Raw genomic sequence first — 27874 nt, forward strand, 5'->3', positions numbered from 1 at the left:
TCATTGTTTATAATTTAATATAATATTAACCAGTGCAGCTGTGGTATCAATTCACGAGTCACTGTATTTAGCACCATTAGCCAGACAATACCCACTAATGAACAAAAGAGGGTTACGAACAGTTTCTTAAAGCCAGAACACCAAAGGATGAACTTTAGCTTGTGCTGTTCGCAAAGATGATGGCTTGTACCAACCATCCTTACACGATATGGTTCGTTTGACAAGCTTTTAGTGTAATGCTTTGCCCATCAACGAGCAGAAACGGGTCCGCGGCAGTAAGCTTTGTTCAACCGTGCAACCTGTTCCACTTCAAATCTTACCCTGCCCCTGTCAGGGATATTTCTTTGTGCCCGTGATCCCGTTTACCGCCTATTATCGAGCCGAGTCACGACGGCACATCAAAGCATGAGCAACAAATTCCAAGCATTTGCTCAAGTAGAAGTTTCACTGTAAATGTGTGTGTGGTTTGGTGAGGTTGAGGAAGGTAAAGCACCTTGTTGGTAGTGCCGGTAGTTGGCGTAGTAACTCGCTCGGTACCGATAGTCATTTGACCGCACACATCATTGGGTGAAGGAATGTAATGAAATTTGCCGAAAATTGGCCCTCCTAAACCCCGCACCGGTTCCCATCATCTTCCGATACAATGCGAGCGTGCGTGCGTTTCACCGCAAATCGTTATCAAAACAGCAGAGCATAAGAGAGATAGAGAGAAAGAGAGAGGGGGAGGGGGAGCGAAAAGGGGTTGATTTTTGCAATCAAAACCCTTCCCCGCAAACCTCAAATGTCAAACGAGACGGCGGTGACGACTAGTTGTCGTGCCGTTGCTGCGGGCAACCTTAGCACGGGTGCGCGCGTATCGGTTGCGTCACAGGTTTCGGAAGCGCACCTGTCAGTCATGTCAGTCAGCCACAAATAGCTGACAGCGCGTATCGGCTTGCTCCATAACCTATCCGGCCTATCCACAGCTTCGTATGTGCGAGCGACCGTTTTCGGAGCAAGCGAAATAGAAGCTGTGAAGAAGCCATAACACACACGAAGCTACCGTTCTAAGGGAGGTTTTCTTGTTTTTGGGCAAGGGGTGGGACAAAAGCACCCCTAAAGCTTATTCGTCATACACACACACACATTCCAAAGGGGTAGGCGGTATACAGCCCGCATATTTGATACACGTCCAACGGACGGTCGGTTGGATGGCATTTGAAGGCATCAGCTTCCAGTTTCCAGGCCTCCCATGGGAGCACTTTTCATCCATCCGATTTGCGCTGTGCGCGCACGTGCGTGTGTGAGTGTGGTTGAGTATGTATCAAAAGGTAAGAAATTTAATTCAGGCACACTTTTCATGCCTATCTACACATTTGCAGCGCACGGAGCGCACGAACCTGACAATGATACGATGGGTCGGGTTTCAAACGTCCCGAACCGCAGCAACGCAGCGTACGCGTTGAGTACGTTTATCGTCAGTTTCGGCAGGTGAAAGCAGGTGCCATGCGTGTGTGTTGCACAATAGAGGAAGATTCAAACCGACGAGAAAGAAAAAAAGAATGAAAGAGCAGCCGGTTGATAATTTCCGCGAATTCTGACGTCCTGCGATCACGCTCCGGTGCGCTTTTCCAGTGCGGCGCCGTCGCTTGTCGTTTGATGGAATCCGGAAGTTGTGCCGACGGTTCGTTTAAGTTGCGGACATGTGTGTGTGTGTGCCGTATCGTGTATCTACCCATCGACAACGAGGTATGGAATGGCTGTCTCTCCTTTCCTCTCTCTCTGTCTCTTTGTTGGTTTGCTCGGTAAGGACTGGGTTATAAATTTTATTGCCCGAGTCGTAAATCGAGCAGCGAGTTGCGTGCAGCGAAACCGTTGTTCTGGCCCAAAAAGCGTAGGAACTTGCCACCTTTCGACGGTCGGTACACGGTAAGGATGTGTATAAATGTATATGTGTGTGTGAGTGTGAGTGTGTGGGAATGATGGTAATTTTTGAGTTTTCTTCGCGTAAAGCACACCCACCGCACGTACGAGAGGAAATTGGATCCCTTAAATGGTGCTGTCTAAACTTCTTTGTGTCGGTAGTGAGGGCAAAGCAAAAAAAGAAGAAAAAAAAACGACCACTAGAACCGTGTTTGTTGCACCAAGGGCAGGGGCAGGCGAATGAAGCGCTCTAATGAAGAATGGTAAGACAATTTTGAGGCAAATTTGTAGCAACAAAACTCCCAACCTTCACGTGCTTGCACGTAACAAGAGTATCAAGAACGTAGCACCGTTCACATTCTTTTCCCATCTTCATTACTTGCCATACACAGCGTGGAAGCGCACTTGTATTGAAGTGAAGAGCAGGAGGGATGGAAGAATGTACACATTTTAAAACCAGCACGTGGGGAAGGAGAGCAAGAGAGAGAGAGAGAGAAAATCACGGGCACACCGTGGGCTGGATTAATTACACCTTTACATAACATTTTACGAGTGTGCACACTCGGGTGTATGCAGATAAGGTGAAATGAGGCTCGGAGGTATGTGCTTTCGCTGCAATGGGATAGTTTGTGGTTTTCCTCATCCTCCCCTCAAACACACGCACACACACATTCATCGAAAAGGGCTAACCCGAAATAGGGGTAAGTGGTCTGGGATCTCTGGTTTGATGAGTTAAGTGGACGCACCTCATCCCTTTGACCTCGGTTCCGGGGCCGGTTTTTATCGTGCGGTAGATCACGCGCTTTAAGGGAAGGAAATCGAGATATTGGCCGCATGATCCTTCACTACAACCACACCAACGTGTGTGTGTGTATGTGGTAGCCGCCCAACAAAGGTAAAAAAAAGGAGACGAGAGCGGGCACAGGAATTTCCGTGCCGGTAATTGGAGATAATCTGAAGGCCTGTTTGTGCTTTTTTGCTACCGTCCTCCCTCTCTCCCCAACAACTGGTCCGGGCACTGGTGTGTTTGTTGTGTCAGAATTTTGGCAGCACTTTCACGGTGTTGTAATTTGTCACTTTTCCCTTTTGGCCCGGATAATTGGAACTGCGCACAGGCAAGCGCAGTGTGGGACACTATTAAATTGGTGTACCGTGTGTTTTGTTTTCGAGATTGCACAAACACAAACACTGCAGGCGTTTTCCCACTTTTGGAGGAAAAAAGCCCTCATTTACAGGGTGCTTTGCAAGCTGCCAAGTGCTGGAATAAAACTCGCTAATGGCCGGTGGCTGGCAAAAGCGCAAACACGTTAAGCTTCGTTTAATGAACCACGAACAGGAAACGACGAACGGGTACGGTACTTTAACGAAACGCAAATACGCGGTTCGGGGCGTTAATCTGTCGTATGAATTGTGTCCACTCCGTTCCTATTTGCTGTCCGCATTGTTTTGCTCTCTCTCTCTCTCTCTTTCCCCTTAATCCTTCTTAATGTTTCACCCCGAAAGTTGATTGAATTCAAAGGTAGAATGTGCGAAGAATGTTACGCAAAAACAAAAAAGCGTGCGCAAACGGGAAGACTACAAGGGCCGGAGGGGTCCCGTTCCGTGCGAAGGAATGGTAATTTCCACCAGGCAATTACTAGCCCAGCCTGTCCACCTTTCCCGTCCTCCCAGTCTTCCCTGCTGCATGACTGCGCATCATTCCCGTGCGGTCATTCGACGAAGGGAAAGCACGCCTCGTATTATGAGGGGCAAAGAAACACTTACCAGACAAAAACACACACAAAAAATGACCGACAAGGGTGCGATAAACAGAACCTGCGTGACCTTTTCTTGCCGGGCTGCTTCTTCGTGCATTCAAATTATCGGAACAAAATTCCTTTCCAATCCAACCGCTGGCCCTTGACCGGACGAAGCCAATTTTCGAGGCCGCGCCTTTTTGTGTGACACACTGGCACGTTCTAGAAAGGGCGTGATAAAGGTGAAATGGATCGGAAGAGGGGTGGAGTTGGTTTTCTCTCTTTCTCTTCCTTCCAAGATCGCGTGAACCGGTGGAGTCAGTTCGTAAACAGGTGCTTAAAGTCAGCAGAACCGTTGCTGGGCTATTGTTGCCTTTGCCATCATTCGTCTTCGGCGCGATCGGAATGTCCTCGGATCGCTCTCTCGCCCCGCTCGAGGTCAAGGCTGGAGGTGTTTTTTTTTACGTAGCATAGCATTTTCCATTTTTTTGCTGTTTACCTTAGGTGTAGCATATTTGTGTACGGTATGGGGACAGCAAGGAAGCAAAAGCACAAAAAAGTGTAGACAAGCCCACCTTTTTCCTTGGCGGGAGATGAGGGGTGAAGCTGATTTTATTAATTTTTCGTCCTTATTTACGTTCCGATGCAGATGCTTGAGGGTTCTTTTTCGTTTTGCATTTGCCTTGGTGTTGTTCCACTGACGCACCCGCTGCGCCCTGCAGAAATGAGGACGAGCTTTTGGGCCAAACACCAACCAGCCTTCTTTTTCTTGTTTTGTAACAAAATGACCGATGGGCTCGACCGTCCGAATCCTTGAATTCGGACCGGAGCATTTTGGGGCCCGGCAGCATAAAACGACGGTCTTGTGCAAACCCCCTTGTGCTGCCGCCCGGGGCAGGCTCGGGGTTGTCCTAAACAAATTTAATTAACTTCGCCCGTTCGCCGTTGCGGCAGGCTGGCGGGCAAAGGCAGCAGCAGCAGCAGCAGCACAATCAAACGCAAACCGGTCCGGGTGTTGGCCACTTTGACCGTTTGACGAACGAGGTGACCAACCCCACTCAACCACTCTCCACGGTATGCGTGCGCGTGTGTGTGTGTTTGAGCGGAAGTGGGCAGCTCCGCGTCGGTATCGGTGCCCCAAAATCAACTCTTCGGGCTGTGCGTGAGTGTGTCTCCGCGCTCTATACGGAATGTGTGGCGCGATGCGGTCGAAGTAAAACAAACTGCGAGCGTTGCCGAGATGCCGTCCGCACAATGGAATGGCCCAAGTGGAGGTAGTATTAATAATGAACGGAAGAACGAGCATAAAAACGATCCCCCCCCCTCTCGTGTCTCCTGGATAAGGGTTTCGAAATAAAGAACAGCGCTTTTGCGTTAGCTGTCGCCCCGTCGTTTGGCTTCAGTTATGCACGCAATCGGTCAGCCAGGCCGGGTTCGTGAAAACGGAAACAGAATCTGAAAAAGCTCACTATTAGAAGCCGACACATTTGGAGAGAATAGGTTCCTCTTAAAGGGTGTATGCGTCTGGCAAATTTAGTCAGAGGTTACGGCATGCCGAATGAAGCATTCCGTTAAATACTGGCGAATTTTTGAAGAATGTGAAGCAAAACTATCTTCATTCGGGTCTATTATGGCGGATAGGAAGCTCTTACTAACATAAGCAAGTAACTCGAAATGTAAAACTCTTTCGTTTCATTATGTAGATTTTAAAGCTACCTCATATTTATGTTATTCATTATGTCAATTACTTCTCAATTTTGTGTGAACAATTTTGCTAACACAATGAAAATAGCAGCAAAAGGTTTTGCATAATTAGGAGATATCGTATAAACTAGTCTTAGCAATGCTCGTTTGATAGGACAGAAACGGGTTACATTGCAAAGGTGAATGTAGCTTTGGGATGTAGATGTAGATTAACTACACAAATATCAAGCTGGTATGGAGGAATGACCTGACTGACAGAGCAAATTGTATTATATACAATTAAAATGGAGTAGTTCACCACTTTACAGTTGATAAGATTTTGATTTGGATTTTTAATTAAGCGTCAACCATAAGACTCCACTTTTTGAATGTTAAACTGTGAAAATATTTGAATTTCGTATGTAAAAAGGGACAAATTAATAAGCTCAAATTCAATATCAAAACTCAATTGAGATGCAAAACAAATTGAATTGTGTTGAACTTGCAATTACTGTTACAAAGCATAGGCTAGTAAGTATCAATGCATTTAAAAATTACATTAGATTACTATAATTCTGTACCAAATTGTCATCTCATTAACGCATGTAATAAAACTAGGAAACAAGCTAGATGTGTATGGTACGTATGAACACAAACTATATTCTTTTGTTCGATCACCAATTACCCAACGCAAAGCCGATTGGTGTCTAATTGCTGCATGCTATTTATTTTGCACGATTCAATTTGCGATAGGGAATTATTTAAATTGAAATGATTTTTAATCTGTTGTAACCGGATGTGTGCGAGAAAAAAAGGAAGAATTAAACACGATTTTAATACAGCGTTGATGCTTCGCTGTCAGTCGTGCAACAATCAGTAGGATATAAATCATTTCTAACCTGCTTGTTACGGTGGTTGCATTTGTTTGTGTGTCTCTACTGTATCGACCCCCTCCTTTCGATCACTCTTGATTGAATGGTACGGTCAGCATCAACTGAGCTCAATAATTAATTGACAAGAGCCAGGCTGGAGGGAATTGAATGATAACTAAATCGATAAAGTTAATAAACACACAACGGCACACAAACACACGAATTAAATCGACCCAAGCTGGCGCACACATTGAATTGCGTGTGCTGAACTTAATTCGTGCTGTTTGAGTCATTGGCCACCGAGACGCCGAAAGGGGTTTTAGTTTGATGTGCGTGTCGGTAGCTTAATTCCGTTCGTTTTGCTGTGTGCGATTGCCACTGACACGCCTGAACATGATAGGCTGTGGGGATGGTTTCGGTTGCTTCTGGGCAGTGAACAACAGTTGGGTTTATCGGCAGCGTTAAACAAGCGTATCGCTTTTGAATTTATGTGTTTGATCCATTCAGTAGATAGTGCAATTTAATCAGTATTTATGATGCGTCCGAGATAAAAGAACGATGCAGTTTTTGATTTGGTACTATTGCGCGGTGTAAGCTCGCGGAATCGGGCACAATCCGTAAGCTGCTGCTAGTTTGGTTAACGATGAATGGAAAGGCAATGTTGTGTTGGTAACGACAGAAACGGGTTACATTGCAAAGGCAGATGTAGCTTTGGGATGTAAATGATTGGAGGTGAGGGTATGGAGTACAGCTTAAACGCTATATTTGTAGTTTTAGTGAATTCAAAAGATGAATTATGTTATGATGAGTTTTAACTCAATTTAGAATCTTCTCTTCCAATTATGCAGCTGCCTGTGGGCGAGCGTAGAGCCGGATTTTTGTGATGAGTTAGTATCGAAAGTCGAAGCAGTAGTGAAAATCGGGCAGTTGCCAAAAACTCCCAACATGGCGCGATACTTACATCATACACCATTTCCGAATTAAAGTCGTCACCGAACTCATCTGTTGACTCGAGCTCTTCGTCGATCTTCAAGTGCGATGAGTTTCAGTTGTGTTGTGCAGTGTGGTAAAAGTAAGATACATGAAAATAAAAAAAAATGGGAGAAAATAGGAAAACAAAAACAAGAGAAATAATAAATAAATAAATTATTAAACAGAAGAAAAATAAATGATGAAAAATTAGAATAAAAATAAAATAAAATTGAAACAATATTGAATAACATCAGAAACTATAGTAAACAATAGAATGGCTAAAACAGGTTTAAAGTAAGACTGTTGAAATCTGCTTTATAATTCCTTACGCATTAATGCAGCTCTTTCCGCTTTCTGTTCCTGTCGTTTGCATGCTGCTTTTATGTCATGTTAAGGGCTTTAGGCTAATTGGCCCGAACTGGCATTAGAGAGGAAGCCACACGCACACCCTCCCCTTCCCCATTGGCTAGATGATAGATGCAAGCGATAAGGCTCGGTGGTGGAGTGGGCAGTTTCGTTGAGCTCATTTGGCTAGAAAATCATACCAATCGGTACCGTAAGCCTAAGCGTTCGGCTTACAGCAGCTTATTCCATCGAAACGAATTAATTGCTCCGATACGCTGGTGCAAGGGTGGTTGTACTCTTGAACGAAAATAGAGCCGGTAAGGTTGAGGGGGTGTCGTGTGTGCTTCCTTCTCTGGGTCATCGTTTTCCGGTCGACTAAACCTTGCTTGCTGTGGCGATCAAACATAGAAACATGGCAGAACCATAACAGCATAAGGGTCGTCTGCCATATTCTGTGTGAAACTGTTACAAATTCAAAAGAATAGCCATTCCTTTCCTCACCTCTCCACGCATGTATTGCAACAGTGGTAAAGAAGGTGTTCAGTTCGAAGTGCTTTTGAGAATTGTTGCACACGAGATGATAGTGTTTTCCATCGTCTTTATCCGTGTGTGTTTTTTTTCATCTCTTCTCTTCTCATCTCTTGCTCGTTCAATGTTAGAACTGCTGATGCAGGAAACGATTTCGACATCGTACACCGTAGATCGAACGCAATTGATACGTTCGCAGTCTTCCGAGCACGGGAACCCGGAAGCCCCTGGCTGGTGGCCGTCGGTGCACGAGGCAGAACGAAGCGGTGGGATGATTTTCTGGAGTAAATTCCAAAGAATTGTACTCGCACACACACAGACACACACACAGTATGGATCGAATCCGGAGTAAGGTGGACTTTCTCAAGAAAGATTGAGGCAAGGTTGAATAATCGCACGCCAGACCGTCCCTTGCGGAGGAAACGGGATCGGCCATATATTACAGCGATGGAATTGTGAAGCAATGTCCGGAGTCGATGGACGGAATGGCAAACAACCGGTGAAGAAGGGAGTGAATATATGTTCCGTACGGCCAGCCAACCGTCCGGGTGTAATAGTGGTCAAGTCATGGGGGCCAATTTCCCTCGTCCACCCGGTTCGGTCGGTCGTGTTGCCTGCTCCCGGCAATGGAGTGCAAAAAGTGAGTGGCCAGCCATCGACAACCGACGTGGCCGGCGCACGTAGCATGGGTTAATGGGTTCTAGGTCATTGGAAAGAACTTTATCACACTTGCCACAGATGAAATATGCTGCTTCGGTAATGTATTGTGCCGGGTGAAAGGGGCAGGAGTCGAAATGATTGGTGGTGGTTCGTGTGCTGTGCGATCGGTGTTCGGGTTTAGCTCTTGAACTAAGTTTCCCTTATTATGGCTCGTTTAGGGGTTGCTACTGCTTGCAAGTACTTACATGATGGATGTAATTATGTACTTAGTTATTAAATTTGGGCAATTTTATTTGAAGCTCGTGTTACTTTTGATTTTTCCTGATAAAGTGAAAGTGAAAGGCTAGTAGAAAAATAATATGAAACGTTTGCTATTATTCGTACTGTTCTATTATAAGATCAAAATCTACTACTAAAAACGTGTTCATTTGTCACCAAAAATCCAAAATTTCGACAAATATTAGTGAAAAAGCAAATATTGTAATCAATTGCATACTTTCAGGCGCTTAATAAGAATGCTGTGGGCTAATATCGATTAACTCCAAGAAAATACGTTGCTAAAACAAAACAGTCTAAGCAGGCGTGAACTCGAAGATCGCTTAAAATTGTACTTTGAAACATTAAACATAGGATAAAACCTTGCAAGACACAGTGGGTAGCGTTTCGCTTTACTAAAGTGGGCTACCTTTCAATTGACTGCATTTCAATAAGCAGAAATCGATCCACTTTAAATCACACACACCGTACGTTCTTGCTTGCCAAATGAAACTTGACTTGCCAAAGTGTGCCGTTCAATGTGTACAGGATAGGGAAAATAACCATACGACCATACGAAACTACAGCCAAAAGAAAGTTGATTTCTTCGCGGCTTTATAAAGCTGAGAGCAACATTTTTTTTCCACTTCCATTCCGTATGCAGAAACCAAACATGCCGAATGGATTCGTAAGCAAATGGAAAAATTTCACCTTTCCTGCAATGGGTTCTTTCACTTCTGCTGTTAGAATCAAGTAAGTTCGTGCACGAGAAACCCAGAGAGGCAGGTTTATTTGCAATGGAAATGCTAGCAGAAGCTAAAGTTGGCCAAAAATCAGTGCCATCGTTCGGCCACTCGCCAGATTGGTAGGAGAGTTGGCGGCCGACGCAAGCGTAAAAAGGGGTTGAACGATGTAGAGCTTCATTTCAAACAACATTTCCGATTCATCACTTCTGCAGGTACCGGAGAGAAACGGAAAAGGCGGAAATGTGCCAAAAGAGATTTGCTTCTGACGTGTGTCTGTATGTGTGTGTGTGTGTTTATATGGCCAGACGGCACATCCGGCGTTTATCATCCGACACACATTAAGGGTTCAGAAGACGACGCTGACCGGGAAGCGGATACAAATGATGATGGAATGGATGAATGATTTCCCCCCTTCCGTCGTCCCTCGGCGGGAGGGTTGGGGAGGGGCGTTTGTCGGTGGGAAATATATTTCATTCCGGTACAAATGAGCGAGTGCACATGTGAAAAGTTTCGTCTCATGAATAAAAACACCTCCTTCCGAGAGGGCCTTCGCGTAGTGGCGTGGGATTTCTACGGAGCAAAGAAAAAAAAAACACTTTCGGATCCCAAGGGAAGGAAGGAACGAGTTAAAAGCAGTGAGTTTGTCGTGTTTTTGCGTTTTACGAATTCCTTTCATTTTCCTTCATTTCAGTTTTCTTCCCACCGCGCGAAAGCAAATTATATGAGATGTGTGAGAAGTGGCGCGCTTTTATTCCGCACACCGAACGAACGAACGAAAGCGCAATGAAAAGCTCTCTCTCTTGCCCTCTCAAGTGGTTGGGAAATATTACAAATCTTTGGCAATAAATTTCACTCTTGCTAGCGGCTCCCTCGTTGCTGGTGCCAAAAGTGTTTTACTTTTTCTTTGATTATTTCGGCCCGCTTTATCCTTGCGAGACGAGGTGGGGTTTCCCCCCCCTTTGGTTGTCTGTGGTTCCCGTTTTTTGAAGCCTTGAAGCCGTGATTTTCTTGGTACGACCATTTCAGTGTGTACGAAGTTTATGGCCATGAAAAATGAAGTGCACGAGAAGCGGTTGCAGCGATGGCGAATAATATTTTAATTTGCTACAACATTGCCGCTTCTGATGATGGCACACGTGCCTTGGGGGTGGGGGGGGAGGTGAGGGTTACGTGTTAGCATTCCATTACGGATGATGCAGGCATTAGTCATGTTCTCACATGATTGAACGACTTCACACCGCCTAAACGAAGTGTTGGGATGCAAACAACATCAAGCTCAATGATCGTTAGCGGACTGACGATGATGCTGATGATGCGCTTGGTGAAAGAAAAAGGGAACGCTTTCCTTCATCCGTGAATGATTTAAATCGAGAACCGTTTTGTTAAGCCACTCCCTTATCCCACCAGGTGAGCAGCCGGCAGGTGAGCCGGTTAGTAAGCGCAAAAACCGTCTCTCTCGCGGTGCTCGGCAGGCGCACAAGCACGGTGTGGGGAGGCAATTTTTCTCCTCTTTCAACCAGACGTCCGTTCCACTTTCCTTCCCAAGACGAGTGCTCTTAAAGTCTGGTGGTGGGGTAATTTTTTGTGTCACACTCGCTAGCAACACACGCTCCACGGGGCCCGCTGTGCAAAATCCCCCCCCAGGGAGAGTCGACCAAAAAGATTGAGGCTACTACAGGGAAAACCACTTCGCGAATTCTCGTGAGATGATAAATCGGGAAGTGGGAAAGAAAGCAAAAAACAGAAAGCCCTCTCGAGCAACGACCCCCTCGCTATTGTGAAGCATTTTGTTGAAGGTGTGTGTGTGTTTTTTTTTTGTTTTCTTCTGCTTTCCCGTCAGACAGGAGGAAAGCCGTCTGTTCGATTCATCATCGTTGCGCCAGGCTACGAGCTTTTTGCCTACGGAGAATTTAGCCTTGTGAGTGTTTGACTGTGTATTGCTTTTGATCAAAATTAAATTTCATCTTGTATGCAGAAGAAGCCTCCTTCTTTCTGGGCTTAACGTATATCGGGTGTGCAGGGTATCCGTGGCACCACTTCCAGTATCCGTGGAACTGAACACGTCAGTTTTGAGCCGACAAGGGGAAGTTGAATTAAATAATATAGATGGCGTACTTTGTGCGATGATGATCATGCCGCATAACAGGCACGAGTGCAAATATTTTATGCAAACGAAGGCAAGAGATATTTTGGGGGATAGACGGCGAAGGTTGTGTGATACATTCGTGTGACTTTCTTCACTTTCCTGTCCAGTGGAAAACCCAAGGAAAACCGGTGACGTGCAACGAACGAGTGATACGCTGAGCACTGTGGGAAAAAATGAAAGCCCTGCCGATTTGCTGCTTGGTTTGGTTGAATGTGATAATAAAAATAATGCAAAAATGTTTTCAGCCCAACACATTTAAGCCACTACTCATCTCATTCAACCAGTAACCATATGCAGTGTTAACAAACCTATATTACCTATATTAGTTTTAAATAATTTACACTTTTTCGAATAATTGTGCGAGTTGCAACGGACAGAAATAACCGTCACTGAGAGGCTTTTTGAGATATCAATTGAGTGTCTGGAACACTCATTTGAGCCTGGGCCTTTGAACTTGAAACGGAATCAGTTATTGAATAGCAAACTGTTTATATTTCTCTATTAATACCTAAAACAGTACCCATGATTGCCCTGAACGATGACTGCAAATCAGATGTAAATTAGACAAATAGAAAGTTGAATTCAATAGTGCTTCTGACAACTTGAAATTCACTTTGATGCGTAAAATTTCAACTCAGACTTCCGTTAACCGAAGGTAATCTAAATCAATAGTATTATGATTGACATCCACATCCACTACCCACTGTGCAGCAGTGTGCCTTGCACAATTTGTCTCTCGTTAGGACCAGCAGCAGTTCCTTCGATATGCGTTCCGCGCCCGTAAGACTGTTCCAGAATTTGTTAGAAGATTTTTCTCGGCATCGTTAACATCACACAAACAAAATTCGACCAAAAAGAATGTCCCACATTACTCTTCACTGACAACACGCAGACCGACACGACTCCTGTTCCTGTTTTTGAGTGTTTGCGCTCGCTTGGAAAGAAGCCTGTGGGAGAAAAGTGCGCGTGGAGCCGTGGGGCAAAGCATTTCCATCCACTTTTTTGGTTGCTGTTGTTTCCCCCTTTTTCTTGCATTCGCTTGCGCATTCGTTCCAGCCCGTAGGAAACGGAGCCGGCGAATCGTACGCCCGCAAGGAGCAGCGAGTTCATTTTATAAATTCATTATTTTCGCACATCACTTCCTCGCGGGCTGGCGGGATAAAAATACGTCTTGCGAGCGCCGCAGCGATGATGAGAAGCGTACAGCATGATCCCGTAGCCAACGCGGCATGGCTTGAAATCAGCGAAGCTCCTTCAGTCTTTCTACAGGGGTTTTTTTCCCCTTCGTATTTTAATGAGAAGGTAGAAGGGAATAATACACAAAAAAAATCCACGTCGAAGGAAATTGTGTGCGGTTTTGTGCCACGCTGTAGCCGAAAATGAAAGGCTGTTTAATCCTTTTCCACTCTTCCACCGGGGTACAATGGAGGCGCATTGTGAATTGCAAACGAGAGCTTCCTTGGGGGAGCTTACGACGAGTGTCGCAGTGAACAATTCCATTTTTGTGATTGTTCACGGCTGCAGGGAATTGCTTGCCAATGCTTGCAAAGGCGTGCATTTCGTGACATTCAATTTGTGCCGGAAAGTGAGAAAACAGTCAATGCGCTAGAAGGGCCGTGGACACTTTCTCGACGCGATTGAGAGCATCTCTCGCCAAAGGGAGTGTGCCAAGAGGGAGTCCGCCTTGTCCGGGCTTGCGGAGGAGCAAGTGAATGAATGTGAAAATAGACAGGAACTGAAATTGCACTTTCCAGACACGTCACTCGGCGAGGCATCGGAAGAGTGGTTAAAAAGAACTTCATTCACTTTTTTTGCTTGCTTTCTTGTCCTAAGATAGAGTTCGGCAAGACATAGCTTGTTTCTTCCACGGACCGTTACCACATCTGGCGGCTTTTGAACGGTTTTATGTTGTTGTAACTTTTTTTCGAGGACTGCCTCACTAGTCAGCATAAATTTGGTACTTTGTGTGCTCCGTCCAATTTGCCTTTTGCTATTTTCTGTCCTTTGCGGGCTGTGCGCTGCTTCATGACAATAATGTTGCAAATACAATTTCACCGATCGGGTTTGGGAGGTTTTATGAGAGATAGGAGGGATGATATTTTAGCCTATTTTACGCACACCTTCGATTGGTTCCGGTTGCGTGAAATCTATTTGGTTCGCTATCATACGGGAAAGAAATTTCCTTTTTTATTACTTTACGTTTGGCATCTTCGGGCGCTATTTTCATGGAAATCTGTTCAATACAATACTGTTTGTACAATATCTCTATCTGCTCGGAAGCGCAGTCTGGTACTTCTCTTTTTTCCCTTGTATTTTAATATTATATTTTCATTCGATTTGACTGATTAAGTCCTAAAATAAAGCTGCTTAGTGTTTATCATTACCCTTTTTTATACGTCCCACAAATGACTTGAAAGCTTCTTTTCGACACAAAAAAAAAGCTGTCCCATTGCCAGCACACCAGCGCTGTTCCGAACATGTGCGCGTACACTTACACACGCGTTGAAAATGTAATTAAAAAGTTTAATTAAAAACTTATATTCACTTCCGGTCACCGGAGCGCGGAGGGAACGTTTCGGGCCATCCGCCGGGCCGAGCCGGATAGGGCCAGCACATTAATCTCCGCTGCATCGTCCTAATGACTTTGCCTCCCGGTACGTACGGTTCGTGCAGGTGATTAAGGCGAGGCACCGGAAGGAGCAAACCGACGAAAACATTATTTCATTTTCACTGCACTGTCCAAGGATTTCCTGTCTTGCCTGTTGTTTTTTGTTGTTGTTGTTTTTGTTTTTGAATCAACTCTCCAAGGATATGGTGTGTGTGTGAGTGAGTGCTTTCCCTTGGCTCCCAGGGGCACCACAGCAGCAGCAGTACGTGTGCGAGATACCACGGGTTTTAGCTGTGCTGCTGCCCGGATGTTGCCTGATTCTAGAAAATCATGTTCCTCATTCCCCCGCCTGCCACTGCCGTAGAGCACACGTCACGATGGTCATTTTTCACGCCGCGAGCAAGTAGGAGAGTGAGAAAACAACTACAACACTGAAGGAAATCCGATCGGATGGGAAGGATGGAATTTAATAAACATTGCCATCCGCCAAAGGGACTACAAGCAAAGTGGCGGTGGCGGCGGCGGTGGCTGAGGGTTGACACGACCGTCACCGTGTTTATTTGTGCCATAAAAAAAAGAAAACAGTGATTCAAACAAACCAGCGCACGATCTTCCGGGCCAGATCTGCGCCAGAAACGCCAGAAATCGGAACACCGGCAGAGAGATCGATTTTATTGTCTAAAGTACAAGACAACAAACTACTTTACACTGTTACACACCGCTTCCCAGTTACAACTGTCATTCGATGTAATTCGGGTGATTGTACGTTGTTCAATCAATTTGCCGTTCCACAGCTGGCTAGAGGAAGCAACCATCCTGGGGTGCTGCACCATCTGGTACCAAAATTGGTGGCATTACAATTGCAATGCTGCTCGAACATTAGGCGACACAGCGCGCGCACTCTCCCTCTCTGTCGGTGGGGTAGTATAAACCGTCGGGAAAATAAAGAAACAGTCAAACAAAGTCTCCAAAGGAATGGGAACGGTATCGTCCTCTAAAAAAGACAATGTCGGACACGAACAAGAGGAACGGGAGGAACAACAACAAAAAACTCCAACACAGAAAACAGTAACTCCCGTTCACTTGTCTCGAGAACGTAGGGTGAACTGAACTTCAGCACCGTTCGATGACGTTCCGTGCCGAGCATCGAGGCCAAGATCTTAGTGGGAGCAAAATGATACAAACGTTCGCTAACAGCTACAGGCAGATGGAGACACACATTTCGATGCATGAGTGTGCAAGATTGTGCTGAAATATTAATACGGTAAAAAGGGCGAGGCGTGTGGCGTGGTAATGGAACACAATGATTTGGAGAAAGCTGCAACTCCAACGTGTGTGTGTGAGTGTCTTTGGGAGCGTGTTTGGTATTATGTTTCTAGTCTCACTCTGAAGACACAGCCAAGACAAGAGAAACAGAGATAGAGCAAAAAAGAAGTAATCGTTTCTATAACAAGAAACTGGTGAAGTTTGTTAGTATTATCAACCTTCTTACAGGGGGATTATTGTTGCAGGTTCACTCGAGTACTGTTCGCTAATGGGTTTCTGTGCTTCGCTTTCAGGAGATCATCGGCTTGCCAATATAGTTCGTTGCTATTTAGCCTTTTAGTCGTCTACTTCAAAAGCTTGAACGTATGCTTAGGAGAAAATCTGGACATAATCTTCAAAAGCGCCGGTAATGCTCTAGCACTCTCATTACGATCGCTTGGTGAAGGATACTACTATTCAAGATATTGATAGCCACGTAGGTTATAATTAGCTTGTTATATACACAAAACCCAAGAACATTGGTAATCAAATGTCAAACCCCGAACAGTACGTAGCCAAAGCATCGAACTCATTTTGTTTAGGCGATGTTGAGATTGGTCTTAATGTGCTATTAATATCATAGCATTAATACTTATCTTGAATGTACTCAATAGAAACTAGTACTGATATTGATCCATTAGCACAGCCCGTGATGGATATGTTGTTAATCAGTGTTTTAAGCACACACAAAATTTATGCGATGCGAGTTTTAGGTTTAGATAAATAATATTATGATATACTTCGTTTTCTTCATAATGATCTTGTCGTGTTGTCCCTTGTGAAGCAAATATTTCTAATTTTATAATTAAATTTGAAGAAAAAACAGTTCATTAAAAACTAAAGTTTATAAGTTAGTTCCAAAGCTAATGCACAAATTAATCATACTAAGAGATGCGTATTGTGATTCTATTACCTTATTGCAAGAGCTTTATGCCACATCTTCAATAAATTGTTCCCGATTCGCTTTCTAACCAAGCTCAATTAGTCTCTCAATCATTTACTTCCGTGTGCATTACCGTCAGTGGTTTTACCGCCCGACACACACACTCAACCTTGAGCATCCCACACCCACCCGTATTGCCCAGAGACTGCCCAGCTGGCAGTCAGGGTCAGCAGACCCTACAAAAGGCACTGAACAAAAAAAGCTTTTAACCCCCCTCCTCCTGAAACCACCCCTGACCACTATTCATTATAATTACTTACTGGTAGCGACGTTCGGTTACAGTGCGTTTTCACGATTTCCGGGTAGCCGTAGATCTTCAGGAACAGAAACGTTCCCTGGATGATGAGGAAAATGAAAATTAATTTTGACATTTATTATACCACGGGTGCCACGTGGTGCGCCGACCCTGTGAAACCGTTGCGGCTGCTGTGGACAGTAGTGTTGCGTTTTTGTATTTGCACCGGCAACCGGGTTGTCCGGCCGCGCTCATTCCACGCTTTGCTCTGCGCGCTGATCGACACGAGTAACGCGACGGATGTTGCGTATGGTGGTGCTGGTTCTTACTGTGCCTGTTCCGACGACGCGGCTGGACCACCGGACACTCTTAACTAACTGACACAGAGTGGTGCGATACTGCGAGGTTGGTGTTTTTTATTTTGTTCTTTTCCTTTAATGGTTCACTATCAAATTCAGTGCAGTGCGGTTGCCTGCAGTGGCTCTTTCTGGGAAGGTATCGATGAACGGGAGAGGAGGATGTTAATTAAATATAAATTCATCAGTTAACTGTTTGCACTGTCGTTGACGTTCATGGTGAGGAGATTGGGCATGAAAGCCGTCGCACAGTGTTACCATTTCATGATGAAAGCTTTTGACTGCACTGAACAGTGCTCTGTACATTATTTAAGCAACGATCAAAGTGGAGAAACTTCAAGACACACATAAATCAATACGATACGCAATAATTGATGAAGGCAGAAAAGTTTATTCTCTAAATGGAGCGAACCGTTTGCAGTGAGAACACATTGATTTTCAACCCTCAAAAAAGTGCGCCCACACACTGGCTGGTGAACGTGTCAAGAACATTGACTTTGTGGTGACATCTGTCACATTAGGCGACTGCTTCGCATCAGAGGCGCTTAAATGCGGTAAACGTGCGGCTCGCTTCATCAGCCACATCAAAACCCCGCGACACGATAATCTACTTCGAATGTGATCAGTTGATGACAGCTACATTATAGTTTAATCCAGTGCAATTTTGGTTGCGCTTTAACCTGCGTGACGTACTGCAGGTGAGTTTAAACGGTTTTTGTCTTACATATGCTACTAAAATAAGCGATTGAAACATGGACAGGCTCAGAAACAGCATCAAAATGCAGCTCAATGTCGATTGAGTTGAATTTGCCACCATTTAAACACGAAAGCTTAATGCATTGTGGTGTAACAGTGGAAGCTTCCGCTCCAAATGAACCATATGAACAAAACTAAACCTTACATTTGCATAACACTACCGACTATACTTGTAAGCGTTTCTCTAAACCGAACTCTGTGTCCACCAACAAGTGTGCACGTTCATATTTTATGGTACACACAGTGGGCCGTTTTTGAAATGGAAGCCCATCAGGATGCATTTTTTTCTGGCCTCATATCTCTGCCCAGTAGTCACACCGAGCGTTCCCATAACCAAACTCACTATTCATCGGAGCCATCTTTTTTTAGCGCCACTGAATAGATTGAAGTAGAGAGTTCAAATTAGAATCAGGTGCAGTAGTGGGTACGTTTTTGCTTGCCCTCCGGTAGAACATGTGATAGGATGTGTATGTGTTCTATATTTTCCACCATTGCCGCAAATAAAAGAAAAGCACGGCTATCACCAAAACTGACAGAATGCAATTTCACAACGGCATAACGTTTTCGATACGATCATCCGGGGAGCACGGGTTTTGGATGAAACCATACCGAGGGATTTTTCGAGCGAAAGAGATTAAAAGAGCGATAGAGTGCCCACTGTTGCGGGAGGGAGAATGGGAATATTTGACGAAGCGGCGAGGTACAAAACACAACAAAAACAGTCCATTCGTTTCATCCCAGCCCATCTCGTTTGTCAACTTGGCATCATCGATGGGAGTGCCCATGTTGGGCGATAAATGTGTAAAATAATGCAAACAACCACCTCATCCGCCATAATCGTTTCACGATCGTTTGTGCGCCCGTGCGATGTGGACACGAAGGGCGGCGGAGGCGTGTTTTATGAAAGGCGCACAAAGCATAACGAGATGGTGATTGGGAAAGGGGAACAGAGTGGTAGTATGGGGGAGGTAGAAAGAGTGTAAATGTGTGCTGCCTGTCTCGCAGTAGCAACATAAATTGCAAAACAGTGCGCGAACAATCGTGTATGCACGGATAAGTGTGTTCCTGCTGCTGTTGATGATGATGATGATGGTGGCGATAGTCAAATAATTAAACGCCAATGTCTTTGTTGATTTTCCTCTCGATGTTACGTAGTTTTCGGGCGGTTTGTTTTGCACGGGGTTTTGAGAATTGGCTATTGTGCAGAAGTGTCAGCTGCCAGCAGCAAGGAGCAACAAAACAGCAGGATTTAGCTTTATTGGAGTGGCTTCTGCGTATTTGCACATCCTTTCCGCTTGCGGGCGCGCAAATGGGATAATAAGTGGAAGTTGTTTCGAAAAAAAAAACCGTCCTTTGTTCTGAAAGCCTCTTTTTATTGTGCTGTTTTTTAAACGTTACACATCCGATGTGTTCTGTGCTGTGGTTGTCGGTTTGGAAAGGATGTGTTTGATAAATAGTAACGTGTTTTTATATCGAAGATATTTTGGATTTTTGGTCCCAGTTTTATGGCATGCAATATTGCGTTTCATAACCAAAACGAATTTCATGAATTTATTAAGAATGGTTTCTAGTTTGATTATTTTATACAAAATTTTCAAGTAACTGATTTTGCCTAGTGAATTTATAAAAAAAAACATGTCTAAAATGTTTCCACTCAAATCAATTAGAACAACATATATGCACAACTTTTTTGAGAGGATCATATCTCCCTATTAAATTTTGTTAATATTATACTTAAACATGGTCCGGTCTGGTGGTACAGTCGTCAGCTCGTACGCCGTAACAACATGCCCGTCATGGGTTCAAGTCCCGAACTGACCGTGTCCTGCTATGGTAACAATAAGTCACTACAAGCTAAGCTCACTTCATTAGTGGGTACTGGCAGGCCTTGACCGACAGCGGTTGTTGTGCCAAAGAAGAAGAAGAAGAATACTTAAACATATGTTAGCTTATTCAACCAAGACGACTACTACAGGGCCAAATGGATTTGATTCCTATCCGGACCGTTCTCGAGCAGCCAATAGCTATCCGCTATCCGGAACAAAAAAAAAAGACTTGGAAGCGTCTTATCGAATCTTCATGATCAATTTGATTGATTTTTTTCCTAAATAAATGTTGACGACGTTGACGTTGCAAATAATGTCTGTATGTTACAATTAAATGGTTATGCACAACAAATTCATCAAAAATGCTGGACAACATCAAAGATAATTAACAATAATATTCTATATTAATTTGAATTTGCGCCTCTCAATTATAGAAAAGCGAAAATTATGTTTGATAAAAATTTTGGGCAAATTTGATTGAAATTTGAGCTCTCATGTTTGCAAGGCTTTAGACTTATATTCATTGTAAAGAATATAGTCGTTTTAGTCGTCAAAAAAACTCTTAAATTGTGTGTTAACTTTGTGTTTTAGCGGCCTTAACGAGAATATTTTAAACGCCAAAGAAACAGATGAACAATTGATTTGCAATTGAATATCAATTGAGCAGCTATTGAAAATAGTCATGATTTATAAGATCGAAAATAAAACTACAATTTTCATGCCGTTCGGCATACATGCAACATTTTAACTGCGAGAAACACCCAAATTCGGGTTCCGTTTTGATTGATTCCCTCCCCATAACAAACGGTAACTAAATGTTTCAATATTTCAGGTCGTTAATGTTAAACGCAAATTGTTCAGTTTGGCTATAAACGCTCATCATCCTCCCCAAACCCATCCCATCCCACCTCAAAGCCCCTCTACAAAACTACAAATAACACGAATCGGCGAAAATTAGCACATTCCACAGTCGAACGCGCACGCAACCGGTTTGCGCTTTCCGGGCGACAAGACTCCACACCGCCAGTATCCACAGCAAAACCCTGTCAGATTTCGCACTTGATTGAGAGATTGGGAACCGTTTCCTTCGTGTCGTGGAACTCAATCACTGTCACAGTTGAAACTTCATTTATCATACACACAAGCGCGCGAGCGCGCCGGGGAACGGGCGAAGAAGACCTTCAATAACATATTCATAATCTCCACTGTTGCTGCTGCTGCTGCTACGGCTTCAACCGGGTTTGGCCATCGTCCTTTGCGCCACACAATACAACCAAACACACATACAGACAAATACGCACAATAATATATGCTGAAGGCTCTCCATCAGAAACAATGTCACTAATTTCGTAATTCCGGATGCGGATAACGAATGAATGCACATCAGGATAAGTGCACAGCTGCAACGGACCACAGCACCGACCGTGGGGTGAGGTGGTTGTTGTGAGGGCGGGTCGGGTGCGATGTGCGTGAGATGCAAATTGTGTATGTGCTCCCGTTGTTTTAATGGGTTACCGCATACCACCACACGCACACACGCACACACACGTGCTCTGTTCACTTGCGTTCACAAACATTTGCTTAATGTGACAGTTCGTCCTTTCCTTCCTTCCTTCCCGCTATGTTTGGCACAGCAAATGGGGACGCACAGAATGGGAGAATTCGGAGGAGGAAAATTAATTTTCAATCCAACCACCGAAACCGTACGTCCGAGGTTTTCGGGACTACGGGAACCGTACCGTCCGCACAAAACACACACACACAGAGTTTGCGTGCTAAAAGGAGCTGTGTGACCGCGGAACAAGGGGGAATTTGAGTGTGTGTCCGCACTGGTTGACCGCGACCGACTGGTTTTGATCGGTCGGCAAATCGGGGTCCGTATGTGTTTCCCATGGTTCCGTGCTCCGGCTTCCTGACGTCACCCTGCGTACACTCGTCATGAGTGCGGTACGTGCGAGAAATTGGTGGCACTCTTCCAAGTCGGCCCGGCCCGTCCGCAGAGTGTTTTAAAAACAATTGAACGCCCCCGGAACACCATCAGCCGTTGCGTGTGGATGCAGTTCGGGATGCGTCCGAGGAGGCTGTGCAGCAATGTGTGCTGTTCGGGGAGCATTTCTTTTATTTCTCTTTCTTTTTTGTTGTTGACAGAGAGCAGAATAAAGTGTCGGTGTCTACACGATGTCTACACAAGCTTGGGTGGCGCGATGGAACACTTGAGAGACGAGTCGAGGGAAAGAGTTGCTTCGTTGCGTGTGTAATTCTCCCGTTTGCCCGATAGGTTTGTGCGTTGATTAAAGTGCGTTGTGAGCAATTGTGTGATGACGGGCGTATTGGAAGGCGCACCATTCGGTAAACAACGACGGCTTCGGGGGTGGCGGCTCGGCCGGGCTCGGCACTTGAGCGGCTTGAAGCGGTGCGGTAACGGCGAAGTCGCACATAGCGCGTAGCGCAAACAAAGCGTTCGTTTGGATAATCAATTCGATTGCATTCGACATGCTGCTGCTGCTGCTGCTGGTGATGCTGCTGCCAGTCGGTCGGTGTGATCGGTCATTCGGTGTGCGTAAATTGTTGAGCAACCGCACACAAGCGCGCACACACACACTTTACCTCCCTGAACCTGTCATATTTTGTTGAAGCGTGCACGTATAAATAGAAATCCCAACCACAAGAAGTTCCAGCCTCCTGCCCAAGTGTATAATGTCTTGAGAAAGGGAAGGTGTGTGTGTGTGTTTAGACATTATTCATAACTATCGCAATAGTTTATGAGAGATCATAGATCGTGGCTGCGGAGAAGCCTGGCGTGTAGAGTAAGAGCAGAGCGTTTGGCTGGTAGTATTTGTACTTCAAACTCAATCGAGTGGCATCAATAACATCTTGAATGCGCATAACTTTAACCCGTGTTGAGCTCGGTTGACTGTGGTAATGAAAGGAAACATTCGGCTGTATACTACAGCCTAGCTATTGTTTGCTTAGCTTCATTCGCTTAATCTGTAGCATGAGATGCTTCGCAACAACTTCTACGAATCATCTCGGTGTATATTCAATTAAATCTGCTACATCCCTCGCTCCTAGGACGCTCTTTCCAGTAAGCTCCTAATGAATAATCAACGCAATATTGGAGATCCGGGAAGATCTTACAGCGCGTGTGGCTGCAATTAAACCGAAGCCACTGCAAGGTAATCTTGGGAATGATTTCTTCGAATCGTGCGAAAACATACACACCGTTCCGTAAGGCGTATCGTTTGTCAACGAAGACGGACGGCTGTTTGGAATTGCTATAAATCTTAGCCGTGGGTTGGAGCCTGCTATCCCTCCCTGTCTCCGGCTTACCATAAACTGTGCAAAGCTGATATATTAAATGAACTCATCAGGAGCTGATGCTCCAAAGACGGAACGACGCGTGCCGAGCCCAACTCGATGCAGAACGGACAGATGCGAGTCTGTTCACACCGCATGACGGCCACTACAAGACCAGTTTTCCATAAGTCATAATCAATCGACTCTTCAGCGCACACAAACGGTAGCTGCAAACTGTGGTTGTGTAATTCTGGAGTGTACACACGAAGACACCGTCGCTGCTCGAGAGTGCATTTGCACCGTGGGACAAGGTAAATACAACCCGGCAGTGGTAATGGAGATCTTTCGTTCCTCTCGGGGCCGGTGTGAAGATGAGGGCTATGCAGTTGCAGTGCAAGGCGGAAGGGATATCAAAACCACTGGGACTGCGTGCGAGCGTACTCGTTAGCATTAATTTACCAGCCCTCGTCTCACAGGCGGCGCGCTGTGCGCTTGTAATCGTGTGCAAGTCCAGGAACACAAGCAGTGGGCCAATCGGGGCAAATCAATTGAGTTACTCCGCAGTCCGCTACTATCGACAGCTTCCCAAAGCCTCGTGGATGTCTTGCCTCACTGGTTCGCTCTTCTTGCAGGGACTAAGCGAAAGAACCAATGCAACGTGTCCCAAGTCAACCTTGGAAACGGTGGGCAAGGTTCAACGTAGTGTTTGTTTCGATACGAATTTCTAACTCGTCTGACCAGAAGCAGTACTAGCAGCAGCAGCAGCAGCAGCAGCAGCCAAGGGTCAGATTATCGCCCGAGTCGTGGGTTGTTGTTTGTGCATTTCAATTTACCAAATCAGATTACACACCGTCGTGTGGTGTGGTTCTCGGGAGCTATTATTACGCCGGGCGACTACCGTGCGTGCAGAAGATCCTGCTTTCTCTAGCCAGCTTGGGTTGTGCGAGTCCGGAGCTCTAGTGGGAATACCGGTTCGTGGACGGCAACACGGGGTAATGGAATTGATTTATTCCCGTTCGTTGATTTCTTAAGCGCCCTGTGTGTGTGAGAGAATGCAGATACACCGAGCAAAAGCTGTGCACGCATCGTTCGACGACGTTCAATAAATCTTTTCACTCCTTTTCCCAACTCTCTCTCTCTCTCTCTCTCTCTCTGTGTCTCTCTCGCTCTAGTTACCATAAACCATTGAGTGGAAAATCTAGCAGGAGCATACACAGTTTTTGCGATATTTATGTCTGCAACTATCTCTGCACGCTTGTGTGAGAGGAAGCGTTCTTTCACCGACTCGATTCGAACGTGACCGAAAGCTTGTGCGAAGGATGAGTTTATTTTCCGAATAATGGGCTGATATCATAATAGAAAATGATCGATCTGATAGTTATGGCACAACATTGAAGGAAGGATGATGGCTGTTCGGTGGACCAAGTGGAGCTTGCCTGGTCATTGTGATACGGTGGTGAGGCAATGGCAGCAGATAAGAGTTGACAGCAACGTCAAATGGCTAATGAGAAACAGATCCAAGAATGATGATAATTGATAAAAGTATGCACAAGGATGTGGAACAGCAAAGGAGCATGGTGCGTAGAAAAGGCTAACAAATATTATGCTAGAATTAGATTGGAGGCGTCCAGTTCTGGCTGACACTTTAAAAGAGACTTTAATGATAATTATGCTGAATGCTTGCAAACACTCGATTTGGAAAGAACAAAATGATTGTCAAATACACGATTGTTTGCAGACAATTTTGAAAATCCAATACAAGTACACGACAACCTTCAATTGTTTTCTATTGCACTCAATTAGTTACTTTCCTTTTAAACCTTCTAATCATATCTCTACTAGAATACTAGACAGCAAAATATTGTCTCGCACATAGCTGCGGTTTATCCACCCTTTTGAAAAGTTGCCGAAAAAGTTAATCCCGCAAGTGCTCTCCTAGCCACTCGACTCCAGCCCGTCTCGTAAACTTGCGAAACCTAAAGCACTGTCCACACCACGCGGCATTCCGGTTTCGGTAAACCTTCTTCTGGTGCGATCGTTCGGATGACACCTTCCCCTACCGACGACTAGCCAGTCTGTGTGTGTTTATGTGCCATTAGTGACCATCTGCTTCATCGCCGATGGTCGATGTGGGTAAGGCATGTGGCGTAAAGTTGGACGTTGCAACGTTGTTTGTCAACGTGGTTGACACGTGCCAACGTGCGCATGGTCGGGTTTTCGAGGCTCGAGACCGGAGGACGGTCCCACACTGTCTCTGCTGGCTATCCGGTTTGGGGATGGGGTTGATTGCGAAAAAATCAACCATTTGGGGAGTTTTTCCTCTCTTTTGCTCTCTCCGATGGAGGGATTGGTGAAGGTGAAGAAAAGTTTATCCCATTGTGACCTTTCCCTGTCTTCTACCTTGGGTTGTGGAATCGTACTTAATGCGCAACTGAACGCACGCTGTATGTGTGTGGTGGTCAGCGGGATAAAACCCGGAATGGAGTTTCCCCTTCCCGTCGGATGAGGGTCAAAGCAGGGCACAACTGCTGCAAGTGCTTTGTAAATATGGTAGAAAAGATGGAATTATGCTCCACTCTCTTAAGGGGAAGCCTGCCGGAAAAGGTAGCGTTAAAAGGTAGATCTACCCTCCGGGCAAGCAGGAGTGTGTTCCCTTAATCCTTCAGGGCCGCTCGAGTGGAGGCGTGGAGACGTTGTCTTGAGCACTGGTGCGTGTTTAGTCCGTTCTTTTTTCTCGCTCCCTCCCTGTTCCCCAACTCTAGCCGAAGGTTGTGTGTCCATCAAGAAAACATTAACCATTGCGGATGTGTTGAGAGTTAAGAACCTTCACGGCACAAGCAAAAAGGCTTTCTCTAACGAATTTATTTTTGGTGGAAAAAAACAGGAAGCAGTTTTATCTTCATTTCCTTGCGCACGTGTCGCTCTCTAAGCAGGACATTATTATTGAGTGACAGTACGGGCAGTCGGCCATATCACGCCATTCGTTCCGGGATGCTGACCAAGTACAAGACAATTTCACGGAAGCCGTCCAGGCCAGGCACTGTGCTACAGGGCGGGCGTGAGCACACTTTTGGGGGCGTTCCCGGAAATTGGGGTTGTATTTTGTTTCATCGAGCGCAAATGGATGTTATTGTGAATAGCGTGTGGAGAACGAAAAGGTAGGTAAACTGGTACCCCCCCAACAGCTGTCACCTGTTTGGTAGGAAAATAAACAAAAACACAGGCTAAAGAGAGGGAGCTCATAGTTCCCATCCACCAGCGGCAAATGAAGTTGTTGCAAAGTGTGTATTTTTATGGTCGTTATGGTTGTGAATTGAATATTGTTGTAGCTCATAAAATTTAGAGAAAAAATGCTCACACAAGAATAAGAAGAAAAAAGACAACAACAACAAAGGGAAAAAAGTCAACCTACTTCCTCAATTGCAATAAATGCCAAATAAAAAACAGGCATGGCAGCGTAATAACAATCGGCTGATAATATTTATTTTCCAGACGTTTTTGTTTCCCCCTCCCCCCCTCTTCCCGTGTTCCCTTCGTCCCTTGTTTCTTTCTACCACCAACTTTGGAATGATCACTCCCGGAACGAATTGCAGCTGGTGTTACGTCGTAAAAGTTTTTTTTTTCCACGGATGTAACGGGCCCCGGGAGCAAAACCAGAAAGCGGAAAAGGAATAAAAAAACACAAAAAACTTTTCCCTGCGCGACAGCTTTCACAATTTTCATTCTTCCTCTTTCCGGGTTTGTTAGAAAAGTGCGAGTCCCTGGTTCCTTCTTTTTGTTCCATTCTGGCTCGTTTTGCTCTTTGCTCTGTTTTTCTTTCTGTGTTTTTTTTTCGTTCTCACCAACCATGCTATACGTTATCGAATGGAAAGGAATCGGTCCCTTCATTCTGCTCCTTTATCCGGGACGTGGATGTATGTGTGTGTGTGTGTGTCCCCTAGTGTGTGCTATCATCGCCCGAAGGTTCACTCTTCCCGTTCGCAGCTATGCATTTTGATGCGATTTGGATCCACATATGCTTCGGTGGAAGGTTTACCATTTTTGGGGTCTATTTGGTCCTTCGAGTCGGATTTGTGAACAGTGAGTGTGTGTGTGCTCAACAAGCACGTAAGTGTTGCTACGGGGTTGTGAAGTTCGCTGTCACCGGATACATTACAGAGCCCGGTCGGACACGGAGCGCTAGTTGGCAGAAGCTGGTGAGTATTAAATTTTTAACCCATTTCAAATGGTAGACTTTCACACACTCGGAAGCCATCGGCCTGTGCGACCCACACTCGCACATAGGGAGTAGAAATATGCCAGCCAAAGAGGGGCAATTTTTCGAAAACTAAACCGAAGGACCATTAGGATAAGTTTTCGGTTCGTTTTTCGTTTCCACAATCACACACACACACAGGCATGCAGCAGCTAGGTCAGCTTTTGCCATTTTCGAAAGGTTCAGTCACATACGGAGTGACGCAAATGGGGACGATGCGAAAAAAGTGTCGTATTTCGATGAGCTGCCGTACTAGAGTGAAGACCTTTCCAGCGCACGGTCCTGACAAAAGGTCAAGATGTAACAGTGAAGCTTGGTGGAATGTAGAGCCAGCGTCCGGTAACGGAACTGGACACTTTTTTTTTTGATTCGCCACACACCAACGACAAGACAAGATAAGGAACATAAGAGTCCGGTGCTATTTTTTGGTTTGTCCACGAGGAAAGGC

General features: G+C 45.2%; 1 protein-coding gene across 3 annotated transcripts in view; it reads right to left on the minus strand.

Annotated features, from left to right (window-relative positions):
- LOC121591560 (collagen alpha-1(XVIII) chain) overlaps window positions 1–27874 on the minus strand; it is a 192350-nt gene that overhangs the window by 55005 nt on the left and 109471 nt on the right. For 2 of the 3 annotated variants that reach the window (XM_041912209.1, XM_041912210.1), the window contains exons 5-6: window positions 16962–17036; window positions 7155–7220 (exon numbers count right to left, since the gene is read on the minus strand). The exons of the other annotated variant lie outside the window; for it this stretch is intronic. In XM_041912209.1, coding sequence (XP_041768143.1) covers window positions 7155–7220; window positions 16962–17036 — 141 coding nt within the window. The remainder of the gene's footprint in view (window positions 1–7154; window positions 7221–16961; window positions 17037–27874) is intronic. 3 annotated transcript variants of the gene reach the window in all.

This window comes from Anopheles merus, chromosome 2L (genome assembly GCF_017562075.2).
Source record: "Anopheles merus strain MAF chromosome 2L, AmerM5.1, whole genome shotgun sequence".
In the NCBI taxonomy this organism is placed as follows: domain Eukaryota; kingdom Metazoa; phylum Arthropoda; class Insecta; order Diptera; family Culicidae; genus Anopheles; species Anopheles merus.